This window comes from Tachysurus vachellii, chromosome 11 (assembly GCF_030014155.1).
Source record: "Tachysurus vachellii isolate PV-2020 chromosome 11, HZAU_Pvac_v1, whole genome shotgun sequence".
In the NCBI taxonomy this organism is placed as follows: domain Eukaryota; kingdom Metazoa; phylum Chordata; class Actinopteri; order Siluriformes; family Bagridae; genus Tachysurus; species Tachysurus vachellii.
The window spans coordinates 1,663,015-1,685,000 of record NC_083470.1 but is presented as its reverse complement, the minus strand read 5'-3'; the positions used below and the strand labels follow the sequence as shown (position 1 = coordinate 1,685,000).

The following is a 21,986-nucleotide window of genomic DNA, read 5'->3' as shown; positions in this document are numbered from 1 at the left end:
GAAGAACCTTCTGGAGCTAAAGAATTCTCTACAGTAATGTGAATCTAATGTGATCTTTAAATTCATCTTCTATTCATTCTACTGACACTATGTGAGGCTCAGCTGTTAAACACGGCTGTGACTGTATGTATGTGTGTGTGTGTGTGTGTGTGTGTGTATGTATGTGTGTGTGTGTGTGTGTGTGTGTGTATGTATGTGTGTGTGTGTGTGTGTGTGTGTGTGTGTGTGTGTGTGTGTGTGTGTGTGTGTATGTGTGTGTGTGCATGTTTGTCTTTTTGCTCTGAGCAGTCGTGGTATTTAGGTTATCAAAAGTGTCAGGAAGATAACGCTGAGTAATAGCTCGCACACACACATGCTCGCACACACACACACACACACACACACACACACACACACACACACACACACACACACACACACATGCTTGCACACACACACACACACCCACATACACACACACTCACACACATTGACACCCACACCCACACCCCCACACACAAACAAATATTTTCTATTTTCATGAAGTACTTCAAGTGTAAAACAAACAAAGACTCAAAAACCTTCAAAACAAAACATTTTTTGTTTGTTTGTTTGTTTGTTTGAGTCTCCTGCAGTGTTTATTTCTGAAGTGTTGAATTAAATCTAGTATTGAATTATCAGGCTGATAATCTAACAGTTAGTATTATGTTGACTTGATGATGTTGAAGTAACTCCTACAGTGTTGAATTATTGCTAGAGGTGTTGAATTCCCTCCTTGTATTAAACTCTGTGATCCATCAATTAGTGTGGTGTTTGTATTCATGAACTAAACAAACTCCCGTGGTGTTGAGTGAACATTTACACAGTAGTGTTGGGTGAACACTGTACTGATGACCTGCATACACGTGGACCTGCATTTCTGTGGATTTGTACAGTTACAACTGTTTCAGTGTTCAGTAAAGTGGTGTATTGAATTATCTCCTAAAGTGTTAGACTAAATTGAATACAGTTGATTTTACAGTGTTTACTTTAATCCTGCAGTATTTCATGATTACTATAAGTGTTGTATAACAGTGCTGAATGAATGTATGTGGTCTGCTGGTGTTGATTTAACTCAAATGGTGTTGAGCTCACTTTAACTGATTTAACTCAAATGGTGCTGAGCTCACTCTAACTGATTTAACTCGTATGGTGTTGAGCTCTCTCTAACTGATTTAACTCGTATGGTGTTGAACTCACTTTGACTGATTTAACTCAAATGGTGTTGAGCTCACTTTAACTGATTTAACTCGTATGGTGTTGAGCTCACTCTAACTGATTTAACTCGTATGGTGTTGAACTCACTCTAACTGATTTAACTCGTATGGTGTTGAACTCACTCTAACTGATTTAACTCGTATGGTGTTGAGCTCACTTTAACTGATTTAACTCGTATGGTGTTGAGCTCACTCTAACTGATTTAACTCGTATGGTGTTGAGCTCACTCTAACTGATTTAACTCGTATGGTGTTGAGCTCACTTTAACTGATTTAACTCGTATGGTGTTGAGCTCACTCTAACTGATTTAACTCGTATGGTGTTGAACTCACTCTAACTGATTTAACTCGTATGGTGTTGAGCTCACTCTAACTGATTTAACTCCTATGGTGTTGAGCTCACTTTAACTGATTTAACTCGTATGGTGTTGAGCTCACTCTAACTGATTTAACTTGTATGGTGTTGAGCTCACTCTAACTGATTTAACTCCTATGGTGTTGAGCTCACTTTAACTGATTTAACTCGTATGGTGTTGAGCTCACTCTGACTGATTTAACTTGTATGGTGTTGAGCTCACTCTAACTGATTTAACTCGTATGGTGTTGAGCTCACTCTAACTGATTTAACTCCTATGGTGTTGAGCTCACTCTAACTGATTTAACTCGTATGGTGTTGAGCTCACTCTAACTGATTTACTGTAACTCCTATGGTTTTGAGCTCACTCTCACAGTGAAGTAACTTTTTACTTGATTTTCTTGATTGAACTCTCGCAGTGTTAAGTCATACAGTATTAAAATGACTTGTACACTGTTGGATTAACTCTCACTTTCACAGTGTTAAGTTTTAAATTTAGTTTTGAAATAACTCTGTTTATTTGATCTGTGTGGTATTGAATTGTTCAGTGTTGAAATGACTCTCACTGAGTTGTGTTATGATGCGCAGTATCGAAACAACTCACACGGTGTTGAATGAACTCACCTCCCACATTGATAAAAGAAATGCTAGGATGCTAAATGAGCTTCGCAGTGTTAAGTGAAGTGACGTTGTTGAAGTGTTGAGCAAACCTCCGCGGTGTTGATTTGTGGAATGATGGAAACTGTGTAAAACTCTGGGTGTCGATTCAGCACTGATTACTCAAAGTAATAAAGTGACTCTGAAGCCCCACAAAGCTCAGCTACAGGACAGGGTAAGAGGAAATTGGGGAGGGGGTAAAAAGGGCAGCCATGGGTGGGTGGGGTGGATGGTGTGTGTGTATGTGTGTGTGTGTGTGTGTGGGGGGGGGGGGGGTGTTGTGTGACAGCTGTGGAGTGGTGACGCGTGTGGAATGTGGTGGCCGGTATAACAGGGCTTTTATGGCCAGGGCAGGTCCATCTGTAAGCCTCACTCATTCTCCTGACAGTAACACACACACACACACACACACACACACACACACACACACGCACACACACACGCACAAACACACTGCACAGTGTGGAATTACGAATCCGGATCTCGCTGTGGATACCAGAAGAGTTTTTTTTTTGGACAAAACCTCCTATGAGAGTCAGGAGGAGGAACTACAGCACGGTAAGTTTCATTATTTCATTAAATCAGTCTGAAATTGTCAAATTTTCAGAGATTAAAAACGATGGCTAAAAATTCAGAATAAAAAAATACCATATACCCAAATAAGATCAATCTCACAGAGTTTGTTTGAATAATTCCATTTATCTCTAAAAACCTTAATTTCACTTACATTTTTAAAACCAGATTTATAGGATTTTATCAATATGGAAATTTTATATTTGAAATTTATTTATTTATTTTGAAGAAAATTTTATATCCTTATTGGTTTTTCTGTTTTTCTTCCCTGCTCTTGATTCTTGATTGATTTCCAATTTCACTTTTTTTTTTCGACATTTCGTTTTGTTTTATTTCTTTTTATAAGAACAGAATTTTATACAGTTTCCTGATATGAAGCAGATGTTGGTTTAAATTGTTCATAATGAATGTTTTAATTGAGTTAATTGAGAATAATGAACAAAAACTGCTAGAATGAGTTTAATAAAATAAATAAAGACCCAAGTCTCAAATTTATGCAGAAATTTATTGATGGAGGTGAAGTGATGAAAAAAAATAGACGACGTCCATAAATAGACGGTCGTTATGGCGTGAGAGTAATCTGAGCTAAACATAGAGCCAGATGACACCTTTACAAAAAATATATATGATGAATACATGAAGTATTCGGTGTAAGTCTTGGAAGTAAATACACACACACATACACACACACGCACATATATATGTATATATAAACAATAATAATAATAATAATAATAATAATAATAATAATAATAATAATAATAATAATAATCCATTCCTAATAATAAAATCAGCATTTATAATTAATTTATGATCCAACTGAATCAGTGTTTTTCTAGTATGTGTGTATGTGTTTCTGTGTGTGTGTCTATGTGTGTGTGTCATTATGATTAAGAGATAGAAGTGGAAATGATGTACAAACTCGACAACAGATGCTAGTTCTAGAGTAGAAATAACAAATAAATAATATTGATCTATAAAACCTGATTTTAAAAGTATAATTATATGAGATGTGTATGTGTCTGTGTGTCGTCCCCATCTCACCACATAGCTGTGCTCGGAAATAGCCGAGGGTCACGTGGACCGCAGTTAAATTTAGGCTTTGCTATTCAGTCATGAAGGTTCTCATGACGTTCATGTAAATCTGTTTGAAAGCTCACTAGAATGTTTAATCGTTAGCGCTACACAAACCCACAATGTCTTGTTAAAACGTGCGCTAATGGTTTGCCCCAAAACGATCTTCATTTCAAAAAATAAAAGAAGCGCTGGAGAGGGAACGAGACGTTCTTCTAACTGACTAAAGAAGCTCAAGGTGGTACATGTTGTCAAAAAGCTTGTGGTGTAAGACAATAAAACCCTGTGGATGTGCTGCTGCAGGGAAAGAAACAACTTCACTAACTTCCTGTAAAAAAGCAAACTATTATGATGTCACACATTCGCTGTTCTGACCGTTTCGTTATAAAAGACACAGAAACAGAGTGTAGCTCTGACCGTTGTGTTGTGTTTGTGGGCTCACGATGCTGTAACTCTCTGTATCTCCATCGTGTCTCAGCTACATCATTCCTGTTCGTAACATGTCTCGCTCTCAACTGGAGATGTGTGCAGGTTGTTCTAATTCCTGCTCACAGAATATTTTCTGCTACAAAAAATCTTTCCAAAATCTCAACAAACTCTTAAGTAGTGTTGTAATCTTTATTTGTCTTTACAGAGCAATAAAAACTCACACTATGTTGGATTCTTTTTCAAAAACATAAATTTATTCGTATTCGGTTCTGTCCCGAGCCTAAATAAAGCTGTTATATCAGCTTAATTACCTCAGAGTTTATGCGTATTGGGTTCTGTCCCGAGCCTAAATGAAGCTGTTATATCAGCTTAATTACCTCAGAGTTTATTCGTATTCGGTTCTGTCCCGAGCCTAAATGAAGCTGTTATATCAGCTTAATTACCTCAGAGTTTATTCGTATTCGGTTCTGTCCCGAGCCTAAATGAAGCTGTTATATCAGCTTAATTACCTCAGAGTTTATTCGTATTCGGTTCTGTCCCGAGCCTAAATGAAGCTGTTATATCAGCTTAATTACCTCAGACTTTATTCGTATTCGGTTCTGCCCCGAGCCTAAATGAAGCTGTTATATCAGCTTAATTACCTCAGAGTTTATTCGTATTCGGTTCTGTCCCGAGCCTAAATGAAGCTGTTATATCAGCTTAATTACCTCAGAGTTTATACGTATTCGGTTCTGTCCCGAGCCTAAATGAAGCTGTTATATCAGCTTAATTACCTCAGAGTTTATTCGTATTCGGTTCTGTCCCGAGCCTAAATGAAGCTGTTATATCAGCTTAATTACCTCAGAGTTTATTCGTATTCGGTTCTGTCCCGAGCCTAAATGAAGCTGTTATATCAGCTTAATTACCCCAGAGTTTATTCGTATTCGGTTCTGTCCCGAGCCTAAATGAAGCTGTTATATCAGCTTAATTACCTCAGAGTTTATACGTATTCGGTTCTGTCCCGAGCCTAAATGAAGCTGTTATATCAGCTTAATTACCTCAGAGTTTATACGTATTCGGTTCTGTCCCGAGCCTAAATGAAGCTGTTATATCAGCTTAATTACCTCAGAGTTTATTCGTATTCGGTTCTGTCCCGAGCCTAAATGAAGCTGTTATATCAGCTTAATTACCTCAGAGTTTATTCGTATTCGGTTCTGTCCCGAGCCTAAATGAAGCTGTTATATCAGCTTAATTACCTCAGAGTTTATTCGTATTCGGTTCTGTCCCGAGCCTAAATGAAGCTGTTATATCAGCTTAATTACCTCAGACTTTATTCGTATTCGGTTCTGTCCCGAGCCTAAATGAAGCTGTTATATCAGCTTAATTACCCCAGAGTTTATTCGTATTCGGTTCTGTCCCGAGCCTAAATGAAGCTGTTATATCAGCTTAATTACCTCAGAGTTTATACGTATTCGGTTCTGTCCCGAGCCTAAATGAAGCTGTTATATCAGCTTAATTACCTCAGAGTTTATTCGTATTCGGTTCTGTCCCGAGCCTAAATGAAGCTGTTATATCAGCTTAATTACCTCAGAGTTTATACGTATTCGGTTCTGTCCCGAGCCTAAATGAAGCAGTTATATCAGCTTAATTACCTCAGAGTTTATGAGATGATACATGATTAAAATGTAGCTGTATTTCTCCCATCATCAAAATAACTGACTTGTTAGCTGAGAAACACAGCTAGCTAAATCTCCATAGCGACAACCGAGTGACACACATTTAGTTGGTCAGCTGGAACGTTTGCCTTTTGCTTTCTGACGTTTGTGTGATTGGTTTTGAACAAGAGCTATGAGGCTAATGTAGCTGTCTAACTAAAAAATAATTAACTTCAGGTGGAAGCTAAAATATGAGCAAATGTGAGATCAAACTGAGAAGAACTGAGAAACATTTTTCAGACAATATAAGAAGTAACGATTGCGTGAATTTGTTTCTAAATATACCGAAGGGACAATCTACGAACATCTAGAGCTGCTCTGGTAGAAACAAATCTTTAGCCTACTGCAGTGGAGCTAGCAGGCTAATAGCTTTTAAACAAACATGCTCTTGATTAGTTCATTCTTCTTCTGAACTGTAAAATATAAACGTATTAAGTGGTGTGTGATGTGTGTGTGATGTCTGGTGCGGTTAAATGGTGCACTGATGTTCACTCAGATGTGAATAATCATCTGCGTTGTGAATCATCCGTGTCTGTCAATATTTCAGATGGATTCAAACCTGAAACCTTCCGACGTCTGAGTTTCTGAGTCTGAAATCATTTCTATAAATACACGACTCAGTTTTTATTTTTATACACTGCTTCATCCGCTCCATCACTCTTTTAATGACACCAAGTGGAGAGTCATAAATTCCGACTCTGTACCAGGTGCTGGTGTGAGATTACAGGATCCTGAGCAGCTTGTCTTGTCAACCTGCTTAGAGTTTCTAACATTACAGGTTCTTGTCATCTGTTGGAACCAAAGGAACCCAGAGACAAAACCACAGAACCAGATCAGGTGATCAGGTTAAGGTTTTTAATCCGGGTTACGAAACAAATTTAAATAAAAATGGTGTAACTGTAATCGAATTGAAAGATTATAGAAATATATAAGTTGTCTATGGTTATCTATAGAGGAAAAAAAGAGCCATAAAGTCAGGGCTGTAAACTCAACTACTAGTGAAATGTGTTAAAGGTTTAATTGTTCATTAGGTTAAAATGACTGACTGATTTCCTTTGAGTAATGACTTTACTCTGATTTGTTGACATGGTTCTCTTTCTGCTTCATCACAGACTTCCCCTGAAGGATCCATCTCTAGGCCTCGTCATCACGTCTAACAGAGACGCCACCATGGCCGACGTCATGAGCCTTGATAACGCAGAGCACATGAACAAAATGACACACCTAGAAGACGCTGAGGAAAGCAAGACTCAGGTGGAAGAAATGAACGGCGTCAAGGAGGAAAAAGAGACCAAGAAGGTGGGCAGGACGAGAAAGCGAGAACGGCCGCAGAAGAGCTCGGACATCGGCATCACTGAGGTGGACAACATGAATGACGTCGGGGATTTGGAGGACGAGGTGACGGAGGACGGAGCCAACCTGACAGACGTTGCCCTAAAACAAGAGGTATGGACACCATCTTCTGAGACCAGACCTATGAGTGAGAAGGTCTTTGACTCATCAGAGCAGAAATAAAAAGAAATATAAAATGAGGATTTTCTATTAAACGTTATTGATGTAAAGAAGATCATGCTCAATAGGATTGTCATTAGAGGTTCCAAAAGGAATCTGTTAGTCATATCAGGTTCAAGAAGATCAAGATCATTTATTCCTACTGACCTTGTGGTCATCTTGCTTGCTTTCTTCCCAAAGAGACTTCTCAAGACCAACAAACCAGTGCAGAAGAGCTACATCCCGAAAACGGGCAAAGGAGACGTGAAGAGCAAGTTTGAGGCCATGCAGAAGGTCAGAGAGGAGAGGAACCGCATGAGGAGCGAGGAGGAGCAAAAGAAACGCAAGGAGCAGTACATCAAAGAGCGGGAGAGGATCCGCAAAAAGCAGTTGGTCAGTATGTGAACTAAATGTGGCTAAAAACTACATTTATGTAGTACATCTATGTACTAAATGTGGCTAAAATCTATCTATCTAAGTATTGGTACCCTATCAATCTATCTCTATATCTCACACACACTCCATATTTCTTTATATCTTCCTGTAAATAGGTCCTGGTTATATATTCTACAAAAATCGTATTTAAATGATATTTAAAGACTTACGGCTGCGGCATGTGACTGTAGGAGGTCCAATCGTTGTCTCCGCTGCAGGCTGGACTTACAGGATTAACAGCCGTTATCACGGTGCAGGCCACCTAAAAGCAGATGATCCCCAGATAAACCTTTTATAACCTCACAACAACCCGCTGTCTTATCCTCCACAGATACAAGAGCTGCTTGCCTCCAGCGACGAGGAGGAGGAGGAAGTAAAACCGGCCAAAGTTGAGAAATCCTACGTCCCAAAGATCATCGGTGAGTCAGAAGACTAAACACAGAAGACACTGGTGTCCTGAAAGGGTCCAAAATCCAAACCTAAGCCTTCTTTTAATCCTTAATCTGGTTTTTGCTCCCGATGTGTCCACAGGCAGCGTGAAGGGGAAATTCGCTGAGATGGAGAAGCAGAGAGAGGAAGACCAGAGGAGGAAGATGGAGGAAGAGAGGAAGAAGCGCGTCACTCAGGAGGCCTTGGAGAAGGCCAAGATTAAGAAGGAGTTAGCCAAGAAGGTGGAGGAGGTGAGCAAGAGCGTTTAGGAAAGGAGTCTCCAGTGTCAGGGCTTTTTAACAGTAAGAGGTGAAGCTGGAACTGCAGGACAGAGGAGGTTTTTTTGCTTCTTTCTCAGTAACATTTTAAGCTGCATTATTTTGTTTCAAGCGACATGCTAAATCAAGAACACTGTTTCTAGCTGCTGTATTAATTGTAACTATAAACATAAAAAGTACTTGATGTTGTGGGTTAATAAATAAAATAGATTATAAATTCTTGTAACAGTGAGTTAGTAACAGTGAATGCTTTGTTTTAGACCAAAGAAACACTAACACATCTCTCCATACCTTCTGTATCTTTGGAGATATCATATCCGCTCGACCAACCAGCTGGTGTGTGTGTGTGTGTCCATGTTAGGAAAGTCAAGGGTCACTTCAGAGCGGTGACACATGGTGTGTGGAGACTGTGGTTTAAAATAGAGCATAGAATATTGTGTTCTTTAACCAGAGGAAGTGTGTTAGACAGTCAGATCTCCTTTAATTAAATATCCGAACTTCAGAACTAAGAGAACGCATCGCTTGTTTTAAAATAAACATGGCACTGGTGTGGACCAATTGTGTCTGTTGCATCTGCCACAGAGCTCTGACTGTAAGGGCTGTAAAACTGGCAGGTCCAGACGACATGTGACCGGCAACTGTTTCACACACGGTCTAAAACGAGCCGTCAGCCACTTTTTCGCTCTGAATTAGTCTCTACTATCAGGGACTCTAGCAGAAAAAACAGAGGCAGCTGAGCCAGCAGAACGACGAGGCCTACAATACGGCTCACTTGGAGCTCTTTGTGTGTCAGAGAAAGCAGGACGCAGGAACACGTCGGTTTCCATCTGCATTTCTGTAATCAAACAAACGATTAAATCTTTGGTCCAGAACCTGTTTGAAGTTTCAGTAAGTGATAAAATAAGACTCCGGGTGCTTCACTCAAATTTCTGCATTCTTTATACAAACTTAAAAACAACTAAAAACAATCCTACTTGAATTACAGCATTCAATGTTTCTGTACTTTATCTCACAGGAAGGAGACAGCAGCATCTTGGTGCGAGTCGTTCCAGCCAAATCGCAGAAGCAACCTGGGAAGATCAAAATGAATTTCGAGGACATTGAGAAGAGCCGAGCGGAGGAGATGAACAAGAGGAGCGAGGAGGAAAAAAAGAAGAGATACGACGAGAACCGACGCTCATTCAGAGAGGCCAAGCGAAGATCCGTTTCCACAAACCAGGTCAGGAAGATCAGACACGGGCATGGTGGAGATCAGAAAACCAGACAAGAAAAGTGTGTGATGCTTCAGCAGAATGGGATGTTGATGAATCTGATGGGTTTTGGTTTCGCAGGACGATGAGGAGAGCCATGGGAAAGAGAAGGAGCGCGTGACTCCAGGAAAGCTGTGTCTGACATTTGAGGAGCAGGAGAAGGAGCGGCAGGAGCAGCAAAGGAAACAGGCTGAGGAGGAGGCCAGGAGGAGGCTCCAGGAGGAGAGGAAAGCTTTTGAGGAGGCCAAACTGGGCATGGTACACACTTTACACTCTGCTCTTGTCCATACTTAAAACCTTAGTGTGTTACACATCACCAAGTACGAAATAAGCTGCTCTGTGTTATCGCACTTTATTTTGTTCTAAAATAGAAACTAAATTGTTGTAAACATTACTTGTTGTATACTGGACTCTGATTGGTTGGAAGGTGTTGATGCAAATCACAGAATGCTCTAAAAAGCATGTTTAATAGCACTGAATTTTAGAATAAGTTTAATAGAAAAGCTTCATCACTCTGAGACATTTTTTTGGGAAAAGGTTCTCCTGGTTCTATAAATCCAGAACCACCGTCTATATAGAAGCCCAGGGAACCTGTTTGAGAGGAATAAAAGACATGAACAAGTAATGTAAGAGCAAAATAATCAACTTCAGGGTGTTAACAATTTCTCCTTTTCTTAGCAGCACAGAACATAGAAAACTTAATTTGATCCTTGAGGAACTTTGAGAAAAACTAGTCACATCTCTGGTTCATGTCTCAACGTGTTCCAGGTTCAGGACGACGAGGACGTGTCCAGCGAGCAGGCTGAAAAGGAAGAGATCAGACCAGGAAAACTGAGGCTCAGCTTTGAGGAGCTGGAACGACAGCGACTGGAGGAGGAACACAAACGCGTGGAGGAAGAAAGGAAGAGACGCATCCTGGAGGAGAGGAAGGCGTTCGCTGACGCCAGGAAGAGCATGGTCAGATCAGTCATCAATAAAAAGGCTAAATGTAGATCACTTACAAACTCTAGCTATGTCTGGGATTGTGTGCTTACGTTGTACGGTAAAGTCTAACGCATAAAGTGTCCACCGTTTCTTTTTTATGATGATTTTTATGGAGTTGAACATTGTTGTTACTGCACTAATAAATACACAAACTATACATATAAGTGTATAGAAAGAAGGCTTTCAGCTTACAGCTATTACAGCTAAAAAAAGATATTAGCAAAGATCTAGCATATTTTAGAAGTTTTTCCACTATATCTTTCATCTAAATCGACTTTTTCACGAGTCCGGTGTGTCTTAAGAAAGCATACACTGACTAATGCTAGTATGGCTAACAGTGAATGAAAAATGTTAGCTGTGATAGATGACTATGATAATGGAAAACGTTCTTTAGCTACTTACTAAAGTCTTTTATTATTAGCATTAGGATTGGGCTTTAACATTCTAGCCCCATCTCATCTTAGCTCTCACACCAGGTTCCTAATCTTTTGAAATCAGGAAGCTAGAGAAAAACAGTGTTAGCATAAATTCAAATTATTGCTAATTTCTTCTACAGATTGTAGCCTTGAGCATTGAGCTGCCTGTCAGAAACTCCTCAGTTCGCTAACAATGTTATACTTCTTGTGTTCTCAGAATCTAGACGAAGAAGATGACATCCTGCTGGCAGCCATGAGCGTGGACGATGGGGCCACACCAGGAAAACTAGCCATCAGCTTCGAGGAACTGGAGAGGCAGAGACGTGAGGAAGAGCAGAAGAGAAAGGAAGAAGAGGCCAAGCGTCGCCTGGAGGAGGAGAAGAGGCTGTTTGCAGAGGCTCGTAAGAATATGGTGAGGCAAAAAGTTGGGAAGTTTGGAACCACGTTATTGTAGCATGCATCTGCTTGGCTCTGAGAATTCACATCGACTGGATACAAAATGGCCACCACTGTTTCAGTGAGCCATCTTGGATTCGGATCTGGCTAACATGCTAACAGAGCTAATACTTTAGCAGTCATTTACGTTCTATTAGATTGTCATGCTAGCTTGCTACATTTCAGCTAGTTAGCTTGCTGGTTTAACTGGTGTGACTGGCAACTGGACACCGTTAATCTTGAGTTAGCTTCTCAAGGCGTTTATCCAGTGTGTATGTGAATGCTAGCTAACCCGCTAATCTTATCTGAACACACAACGGCGTCCGTTTCCACTATTATGAAGTTTTATATCTCGACCTGTTTAACCCATATGTTCTGAGTTTCCTGCTGGTTTCTATATGTTCAGTGAGAGTGGAATATAAAGTGGAACAGAACGGAGGGTTAAACACAGGAGAGACCGATCCCTTATCTGAGAGAGAATAGAAATGTCTGTAGAATTAATGTGATGAAGCCGTGCTCACGTCTTGCTCTGCTGCTCTGCTCTTCTGAACTCTGTCTCGTCTCAGGATCAGGACGATGCCGTGACGCTCAGTGCTGGAGAAGTAAGGCATTTTTTTTATTAAATAAATGATTTATCAAGATGAATTTAACAGATGAAGGATTTCATTCAGACCAATCTAATATCAAAATAATTTGCTGTTGTCATGGTTACTGAATCTCCCGAATATGATGTAGTACAAGTGTAGAAATAATATCATCCTGTGAGACACATGAAGCGCTAGTTGAAGTGTTTCCTGTCTTCGACCGTCGTTTGATTCAGTTCCATCGATTCTATTCTCTATTCCAATATTTTGTGTTCTATTCTATTCTGGTCTATTTTATTATGTTGTATTCTGTTCTACTGAATTCCATCCTATTCTTCTGTTTAGTTTTACTTTATTCTATTCTGTTTTATTTATTTATGTCTGGTTTTTTTAGCTGTGTTCTTCTCTCTCTTATAGAATTATTGTTACTGTAAACTTGTTACATTCCGTTCTCCTCATTAAATTCTATTCACACCTATGTTATTTGGTACTATTTGATTCGATCGAAGTCCCTGTAGGTTTTTTCTATACTTCAGTGTATTCATTCATTCATTTTCTACTGCTTATCACGGGTCACGGGAGCCTGTGCCTATCTCAGGCGTCATCGGGCATCAAGGCAGGATACACCCTGGACGGAGTGCCAACCCATCGCATGGCACACACACACTCTCATTCACTCACACACTACGGTACACACTACGGACAATTTTTCCAGAGATGCCAATCAACCTACCATGCATGTCTTTGGACCGGGGGAGGAAACCGGAGTACCCGGAGGAAACCCCCGAGGCACGGGGAGAACATGCAAACTCCACACACACAAGGTGGAGGCGGGAATCGAACCCCCAACCCTGGAGGTGTGAGGCAAACGTGCTAACCACTAAGCCACCGTGCCCTCCTCAGTGTATTCAGTTCTATTTAATTCTATTCTGTTTAGCTGCATCCTATTATCTTTTTTTATTTTCACTCTATGCTACGAAGTTCTTTATTATTCTGTTGGGTTTAGCTTCATTCAATCCGTAATTGTTTGGCTGGATGCCATTCTAGTTATCTTCTGAATGGATTCTATTCCCATAAATGTTTAATTCTATTTAGTTTTTCCCTTCCAGAAAATTCATTTTTAATAGCTGTGTTATAGTTGATCTTATTCCATTTAGTTTTATAGCCTTCTAATCTTCTCTAATGAATTAAAATATGTTCTGTTTTATTTTGGTTTCTATTGTTTTCTATTAGAATTCGACTGCGTTCTCTTCTACTCGACTGTGTTATATTCTACTCTATGAAGCACATATTTAGAATTTGACACAGCAGTACAGAGCATGAGTGAAATTAAACATTATAAATAACACTGTGGCGTGTTTTAATGCTCATGGCTGTGACGCTGCTTACTGAAGTGACTAAATAGAGAGGAGATACATCCTTAGATATCTAAATGTTTGACATATTTGGTGTCTGATGTTCGAGACTAACAGTGGATTGTATATAGATCTCATAAAAGACTTTAAAACATATAGATTTTGAACATTGTCCAATACTTATAAGCCACACGTCACTGTCTGTCCCCCACAGGCGCAGGATGAGGACGACACCCTGGTCAGGACGGAGTCGCAGGAAGCAATGCATCCTGGGAAACTGGAGATCAATTTTGAGGAGATGATGAAGATGAAAGAGGAGGAGAAGCGGAAAAGGAAGGCGGAGGCGCGACGCCAGAAGATGGAGATGGAGAAGAAAGAGTTAGAGCAGCTGCGTCAGGAGATGGGCGAGGTAAGCATCAATCCTACTGCTCTTACTCTTCATGTAAACACAAATGTGTATGTTAAGTGTGTGTGTGTATGTGTGAGTGTCAGGAGGAGATCAACGAGACCACGGAGGTGGTGAGCCCCGAGTATGAAGAGTTGACAAAACTGAAGAGAACCGGCTCCATCCAGGCCAAGAACCTGAAGGTGAAGTTTGAGAAGATCAAGCAGCTCACAGAGGAGGAGATCCAGAGGAAGATCGAGGAGGAGAGAGCAAGAAGAAAGGCCATCGATGAGGAGATCAAAGAGAGGGAATCCGAGCGCTGCGTGGAGGTACCAGCCTCAAACATCTAGTTATCTTTCGAATGGTTTCTATTCACATAAATGTTTCATTCTATTTAGTTTTTTTTTTTTTTTTTTAGAAGTCCAAGATCCTTTTTCATAGCGAAAAACTTTTCTGGAAGCTTTTTTCCCTTGTTTTATTCTAAAATCTTTTCAAAACATTTTAGCAAACAAGGAAGCTGCTTTTCAGAAGCCTATAAACTTTTTCAAAAACTTTAAACCTTTAAAATTCCGCAAAAGTTTACAATCTAATAATTTAATTTGCTTTTCCAGAAAGAAAAAAAACACAGGAACTATTTCTGAAACCCTTGAAACTTTCATTTTAATTTATATATTTAAAAAAAAAATTCAGCAATTCAGAAAGTTTTTGGAAATCTGAACTTTTTCTTGTATTTGAAAAGTACCAGAACTTTTGTACCTCCTCTGATAGTTCAAGGTTGTTTCCTGGTTTGTCTGTTGTTTTGTTTATGTATATCAACATGTGTTTTTTTCCTTCCCTGCAGGATGAGGGCGAGGACATGAAGGGTGCCGTGAAAGCGGACGACGCGCCATTCAAGCAGAAAGTGGACATGCGTGCACGGTTCGAGCAGATGGCCAAAGCACGTGAGGAGGAGGAAAAGAGGAGGATCGAAGAGCAGAAGCTCCAGAGGATGCAGTTTGAACAGCAGGAAATCGATGCTGCTCTCCAAAAAGTAAAAGTCTCATGGGATGCTTTGTTTAACAGCTAACTTTTGGAAGGTCCAGCACAAAGAGGGAAAAATTCCATGTCGTGATTCATTCTGAAAATAGATCTGATGATTTGACCTGAAAGGGTTGTGTTAGCTTTGAGGAGCTTGAGTGGGGAGTTGCATGTGCTTTAGTGTGTGTTTTATCCACAGATCAAATAGCGAGTTTGTGCCAAAAAAAGTCATAGCTGCTGCTTATAGTCTGAGAAAAAAAAATCCAGCTCAGAGCTAGTTTCTAGATCCTCCTGAAGATCGTGAAATCAAGCAGTCTGCAAAAGGAATCTAGATCAGGTCCAGTGTCCAGTAATCATGCTGTGTTTGTCACATCTCTCTTAATGCATGTGGGACTTGCATGGACGCTTTGGACTTTTGGAATTTTCTCCATGGCTCTTGAAACATGTTGTGATGTATGTGTGTCAGGAAAGGGAGGATGAAGATGAAGAGGAAGGCAGTGTTGTGAATGGTTCTGCAGTCTACGACGAGGAGGATGATCACGGCCGCTCGGGCGCCCCATGGTTCAAAAAGCCTCTGAAGAACCAGACGGTGGTGGATTCTGAGCCAGTACGCTTCACAGTTAAGATCACAGGCGAGCCCAAGCCTGAGGTGACGTGGTGGTTTGAGGGTGAGCTCCTCCAGGACTGTGAGGATTATCAGTATATCGAGCGAGGTGAGACCTACTGCCTCTACCTGCCCGAGACCTTCCCCGAGGACGAGGGCGAGTACATGTGCAAGGCTGTGAACAGCCGTGGCAGCGCCGCCAGCACGTGTATTCTCACTATCGAAAGTAAGTTGGTGCCTCTGTCATGCCATATTAACCAGCGCATGCCGGTGTTCCTTCTCCTCCTGCTTCTAACTCCATATAATCTGCAGTCCTCCATTTGTCCTCTTCTATAATAATAGCTGTTGAAAATCTCTTCACTTCTTCAGTTCTTTTGAAGGATCAGAGCAGAAACATATTAAACACAACTTCCTTCTCGTCATATTCAGTACTTGTGAGTTATGAAGGTTTAATGGATTATATCATGTAATCAGTACTGTGAGAAATACAGGCTGTGCCTCCCTCACTGGGACTGACGGACACAGAGGCCACGCCTCCTTTACTGATACGGATAGGCAGACATGCTTTAATCAGACTGATTGAAGACCACACAGAGACCACAACCTCTTCTTTCTAGAGGCCACATCTGTGTATTTCTAGAGGCAACACCTAGTTATTTTCAGAGCCACACCTATTTATTTCTAGAGCTCACAGCTCTGTATTTCTAGAGGCCACACCTCTATATTTTTAGATGCCACAGCTCTGTATTTCTAGAGGCCTCACCTCTGTATTTTCAGAGGCCAACACCATATTATTTTCAGAGGCCACACCTCTGTATTTCTAGAGCTCACAGCTCTGTATTTCTAGAGGCCACACCTATGTATTTCTAGAGGCCACCCCTCTGTATTTCTAGAGCTCACAGCTCTGTATTTCTAGAGGCCACACCTCTGTATTTCTAGAGGCCTCACCTCTGTATTTTTAGAGGCCACACCTGTGTACTTCTAAGGCCAACACCTATTTATTTTCAGAGGCCACACCTCTGTATTTCTAGAGGCAACACCTATTTATTTTCAGAGCCACACCTATTTATTTCTAGAGCTCACAGCTCTGTATTTCTAGAGGCCACACCTCTGTATTTCTAGAGGCCACACCTCTTTATTTCTAGAGTCCACACCTCTGTATTTTTAGAGGCCAACACCTATTTATTTTCAGTGGCCACACCTTTTTATTTCTAGAGCTCGCAGCTCTGTATTTCTAGAGGCCACACCTCTGTATTTCTACGTAGAGGCAACACCTCTGTATTTCTAGTGGCCACACCTTTTTATTTCTAGATCTCACAGCTCTGTATTTCTAGAGGCCACACCTCTGTATTTTTAGAGGCCAACACCATATTATTTTCAGAGGCCACACCTCTGTATTTCTAGAGGCAACACCTATTTATTTCTAGAGCTCACAGCTCTGTATTTCTAGAGGCCACAGCTCTGTATTTCTAGAGGCCACACCTATGTATTTCTAGAGGCCACACCTCTGTATTTCTAGAGGCAACACCTATTTATTTCTTGAGCTCACAGCTCTGTATTTCTAGAGGCCACACCTATGTATTTCTAGAGGCAACACCTATTTATTTCTTGAGCTCACAGCTCTGTATTTCTAGAGGCCTCACCTCTGTATTTTTAGAGGCCACACCTGTGTACTTCTAAGGCCAACACCTATTTATTTTCAGAGGCCACACCTCTGTATTTCTAGAGGCAACACCTATTTATTTTCAGAGCCACACCTATTTATTTCTAGAGCTCACAGCTCTGTATTTCTAGAGGCCACACCTCTGTATTTCTAGAGGCCACACCTCTTTATTTCTAGAGTCCACACCTCTGTATTTTTAGAGGCCAACACCTATTTATTTTCAGTGGCCACACCTTTTTATTTCTAGAGCTCGCAGCTCTGTATTTCTAGAGGCCACACCTCTGTATTTCTACGTAGAGGCAACACCTCTGTATTTCTAGTGGCCACACCTTTTTATTTCTAGATCTCACAGCTCTGTATTTCTAGAGGCCACACCTCTGTATTTTTAGAGGCCAACACCATATTATTTTCAGAGGCCACACCTCTGTATTTCTAGAGGCAACACCTATTTATTTCTAGAGCTCACAGCTCTGTATTTCTAGAGGCCACAGCTCTGTATTTCTAGAGGCCACACCTATGTATTTCTAGAGGCCACACCTCTGTATTTCTAGAGGCAACACCTATTTATTTCTTGAGCTCACAGCTCTGTATTTCTAGAGGCCACACCTATGTATTTCTAGAGGCAACACCTATTTATTTCTTGAGCTCACAGCTCTGTATTTCTAGAGGCCTCACCTCTGTATTTTTAGAGGCCACACCTGTGTACTTCTAAGGCCAACACCTATTTATTTTCAGAGGCCACACCTCTGTATTTCTAGAGGCAACACCTATTTATTTTCAGAGCCACACCTATTTATTTCTAGAGCTCACAGCTCTGTATTTCTAGAGGCCACACCTCTGTATTTCTAGAGGCCACACCTCTTTATTTCTAGAGGCCACACCTCTGTATTTTTAGAGGCCAACACCTATTTATTTTCAGTGGCCACACCTTTTTATTTCTAGAGCTCGCAGCTCTGTATTTCTAGAGGCCACACCTCTGTATTTCTACGTAGAGGCAACACCTCTGTATTTCTAGTGGCCACACCTTTTTATTTCTAGATCTCACAGCTCTGTATTTCTAGAGGCCACACCTCTGTATTTTTAGAGGCCAACACCATATTATTTTCAGAGGCCACACCTCTGTATTTCTAGAGGCAACACCTATTTATTTCTAGAGCTCACAGCTCTGTATTTCTAGAGGCCACAGCTCTGTATTTCTAGAGGCCACACCTATGTATTTCTAGAGGCCACACCTCTGTATTTCTAGAGGCAACACCTATTTATTTCTTGAGCTCACAGCTCTGTATTTCTAGAGGCCACACCTATGTATTTCTAGAGGCAACACCTATTTATTTCTTGAGCTCACAGCTCTGTATTTCTAGAGGCCTCACCTCTGTATTTTTAGAGGCCACACCTGTGTACTTCTAAGGCCAACACCTATTTATTTTCAGAGGCCACACCTCTGTATTTCTAGAGGCAACACCTATTTATTTTCAGAGCCACACCTATTTATTTCTAGAGCTCACAGCTCTGTATTTCTAGAGGCCACACCTCTGTATTTCTAGAGGCCACACCTCTTTATTTCTAGAGGCCACACCTCTGTATTTTTAGAGGCCAACACCTATTTATTTTCAGTGGCCACACCTTTTTATTTCTAGAGCTCGCAGCTCTGTATTTCTAGAGGCCACACCTCTGTATTTCTACGTAGAGGCAACACCTCTGTATTTCTAGTGGCCACACCTTTTTATTTCTAGATCTCACAGCTCTGTATTTCTAGAGGCCACACCTCTGTATTTTTAGAGGCCAACACCATATTATTTTCAGAGGCCACACCTCTGTATTTCTAGAGGCAACACCTATTTATTTCTAGAGCTCACAGCTCTGTATTTCTAGAGGCCACAGCTCTGTATTTCTAGAGGCCACACCTCTGTATTTCTAGAGGCAACACCTATTTATTTCTTGAGCTCACAGCTCTGTATTTCTAGAGGCCACACCTATGTATTTCTAGAGGCAACACCTATTTATTTCTTGAGCTCACAGCTCTGTATTTCTAGAGGCCACACCTCTGTATTTTTAGAGGCCACACCTGTGTACTTCTAAGGCCAACACCTATTTATTTTCAGAGGCCACACCTCTGTATTTCTAGAGGCAACACCTATTTATTTTCAGAGCCACACCTATTTATTTCTAGAGCTCACAGCTCTGTATTTCTAGAGGCCACACCTCTGTATTTCTAGAGGCCACACCTCTTTATTTCTAGAGGCCACACCTCTGTATTTTTAGAGGCCAACACCTATTTATTTTCAGTGGCCACACCTTTTTATTTCTAGAGCTCGCAGCTCTGTATTTCTAGAGGCCACACCTCTGTATTTCTAGAGGCCACACCTCTGTATTTTTAGAGGCCACACCTCTGTATTTCTACGTAGAGGCAACACCTCTGTATTTCTAGTGGCCACACCTTTTTATTTCTAGATCTCACAGCTCTGTATTTCTAGAGGCCACACCTCTTTATTTTTAGAGGCAACACCTATTTATTTCTAGAGGTCACACCTCTTTATTTCTAATGCTCAAAGCTCTGTATTGCTGGATGCCACACCTTTGCATTTCTAGAGGTCAAAGCTCTTCACCTGGTGAAATGACAGCTGAATTGTCTTCTCCATTAACAAACTTTCACCTAACTCTAACATCAGCTGTTTCACCAAGTTCCAAGCTCACTCAGTTTGCTAAGTTAATTTAAGCTAGTTAACCACTGTTAGTTTGCAAACCTTACATGATGTAACACACACATGTCATGACAGCAGACCTTGAGAGTCCTCAGAGTTGATTGCGCATCAAAGATTTAATACTGAAACTGTGTACACATGGTATTCAGACTGCTATTTAATTTGTGAGTCCACATTCTCTATCCTGGGCTGTTTTTTGTCAGCACTTCTGATAATCTGAATTATTGTACTAATGTTAATAAAGAGCCCAGAAAATCCACTTAAGCAGCTGCATAAACCATCTCTGAATACTCAGAAGTTCAGTTTAATGACTATTAACATAACATTTGGAAAAACGTCACTCACTTTGAATGCGGTCTTTAATACTTGTTTTATCTGTTTATTACATTTTTTATGATTTATTTGTGTTTATGAATCAAATCTCTTGAGGATTCACTTAAATGAGTCATTTCTAAAAAATGAATCATATATGAATCGTCCATCACTTCTCATTACTGCTCATCAAAGATTTTTCATTTGCCTTACGATCATCTCTCTCTCTCTCTCTCTCTCTCTCTCTCTCTCTCTCTCTCTCTCTCTCTCTCTCTCTTTCTCTCACTCACTCTCTCTCTCTCTCTCTCTCTTTCCAGCTGATGACTACTGACAGGTCCTATCGCACTCTCTCTCTCTCTCTCTCTCTCTCTCTCTTTCTTTCTTTCTCTCTCTCGCTCTCTCCAGCTGAGGACTACTGACAGGTCCCATCGCTCTCTCTCTCTCCGGAACTTTCCCTGTCTTTTTCATGTCTTTGTACTTTTTTAAAGTTCACATCTCATGGTAGGGCCAAACGTTCTTCTTCAGAGGAGGAAAAGCAGCCTGTGTGTTTGTGTGTGTGTTTGTGTTTGTGTGTTTTTCACCATTCCTCCAAAGAATCCGATCAAAGTTGAAGTGAAAGATGTGTTTACATGTGAAAGCTGCCCTCACCATCAGAAAGAAGACTTTCAGTGATTTTGTGCCAAAACCAGACAGTCAGATTCCATCAGCTGTTAAAGACGTACACTTCGATTTGAAAAGATTTATGGCTTGAATAACGCAACAGGGTCAACTGCTGTTTCTACTTTAAGGAGGAATGAAGGAAGTGGTCTGTTTAAGAGAATCGGTTCTCTCAGAAATATAAATAATGTTGAAAATGAGCGATGTTGCAGTTCCAAAAATTCCAGCTTTACTTCTGACTGTTACAAAGCGCTGACACTGGAGACTTCTTCCACATGTTTCATAACAGTCTCCTTATAGAAAACAGCAGCACATCAATGGTTTTCATGTAAAATCTGTTGTGAATCCACCATTACTACGGATTCAAAAGGCATGTGGTAGACTAGTGGTTACTAGATTACTAATTGGAAGGGTGGGTGTTCAAATCCCAAGTCCATCAAGATGCCATTGATGGGCCCCTGAACAAGGCCCTTAACCCTTGATTGTGTAAAAAAATCGTAAGATGCTCTGGATGAAGCTGTCTGTCAAATGCAGGACATGTAAAAACAATAACATGTGCTTTAATAGAAACCTGAGCTGCTGTTCTAGAAACTTTTTCACCCACGATTTCTGAGTGGTCTGTTCCTCAAACGGTTCTTTCACGATGCAGGAACAACTGTATTCATCCTCTCTGTGATTTAAAGTCGCTCATTTGATGAATTGTTCACATTTTCATAAGGCCATGTGTATTATGTCGAATTAAAATCTCGTGATTAGCTCATAAAGCAGTGCTGAGGTTTGCATACAATGAGTTTAGGATAGAAATGTTTAAAAAAACAAACAAAAGATATTTGTGATATTTAAACTTTTAATAAAATGAATAAAACGGTAAACAGTTCCGTGTCGTTATTTTTGGCATCAAGAACAAACAGAATTTGGGAAATAAATAATAAATAATTCTATAATAAAGTTATCCATTAATAAATGAGCAAT

At 40.5% G+C, this 21,986-nt stretch overlaps 1 protein-coding gene across 5 annotated transcripts; it reads left to right on the top strand.

Annotated features, from left to right (window-relative positions):
- The first annotated feature begins 2,619 nt into the window (after positions 1–2,619).
- On the top strand, positions 2,620–21,877 carry nexn (nexilin (F actin binding protein)). 5 transcript variants are annotated; one of them, XM_060882222.1, is made up of 15 exons: positions 2,620–2,805; positions 7,130–7,463; positions 7,710–7,901; positions 8,275–8,362; positions 8,475–8,623; positions 9,666–9,869; positions 9,982–10,158; positions 10,669–10,857; positions 11,518–11,712; positions 12,302–12,337; positions 13,889–14,083; positions 14,167–14,388; positions 14,901–15,089; positions 15,543–15,906; positions 20,675–21,877. In XM_060882222.1, exons 2-15 carry the CDS (start codon positions 7,188–7,190, stop codon positions 20,686–20,688), a joined length of 2,490 nt encoding a protein of 829 aa, XP_060738205.1. In that variant the 5' UTR covers positions 2,620–2,805; positions 7,130–7,187; the 3' UTR covers positions 20,689–21,877. The 5 variants fall into 5 exon arrangements, with proteins under 5 accessions (XP_060738205.1, XP_060738204.1, XP_060738203.1 ...); XM_060882221.1 differs by having other exon boundaries at positions 14,161–14,388; positions 20,763–21,877; XM_060882220.1 differs by having other exon boundaries at positions 14,161–14,388.
- Positions 21,878–21,986: the final 109 nt, after the last annotated feature.

Bases quoted from the DNA above. Each gene is read 5' to 3' on its own strand.
- nexn (XM_060882221.1), top strand. From the start codon at position 7,188: ATGGCCGACGTCATGAGCCTTGATAACGCAGAGCACATGAACAAAATG. The intron at 8,624-9,665 runs GTGAGCAAGAGC...TTTATCTCACAG, and splicing joins TAGCCAAGAAGGTGGAGGAG to GAAGGAGACAGCAGCATCTT. The intron at 9,870-9,981 runs GTCAGGAAGATC...TTGGTTTCGCAG, and splicing joins GATCCGTTTCCACAAACCAG to GACGATGAGGAGAGCCATGG.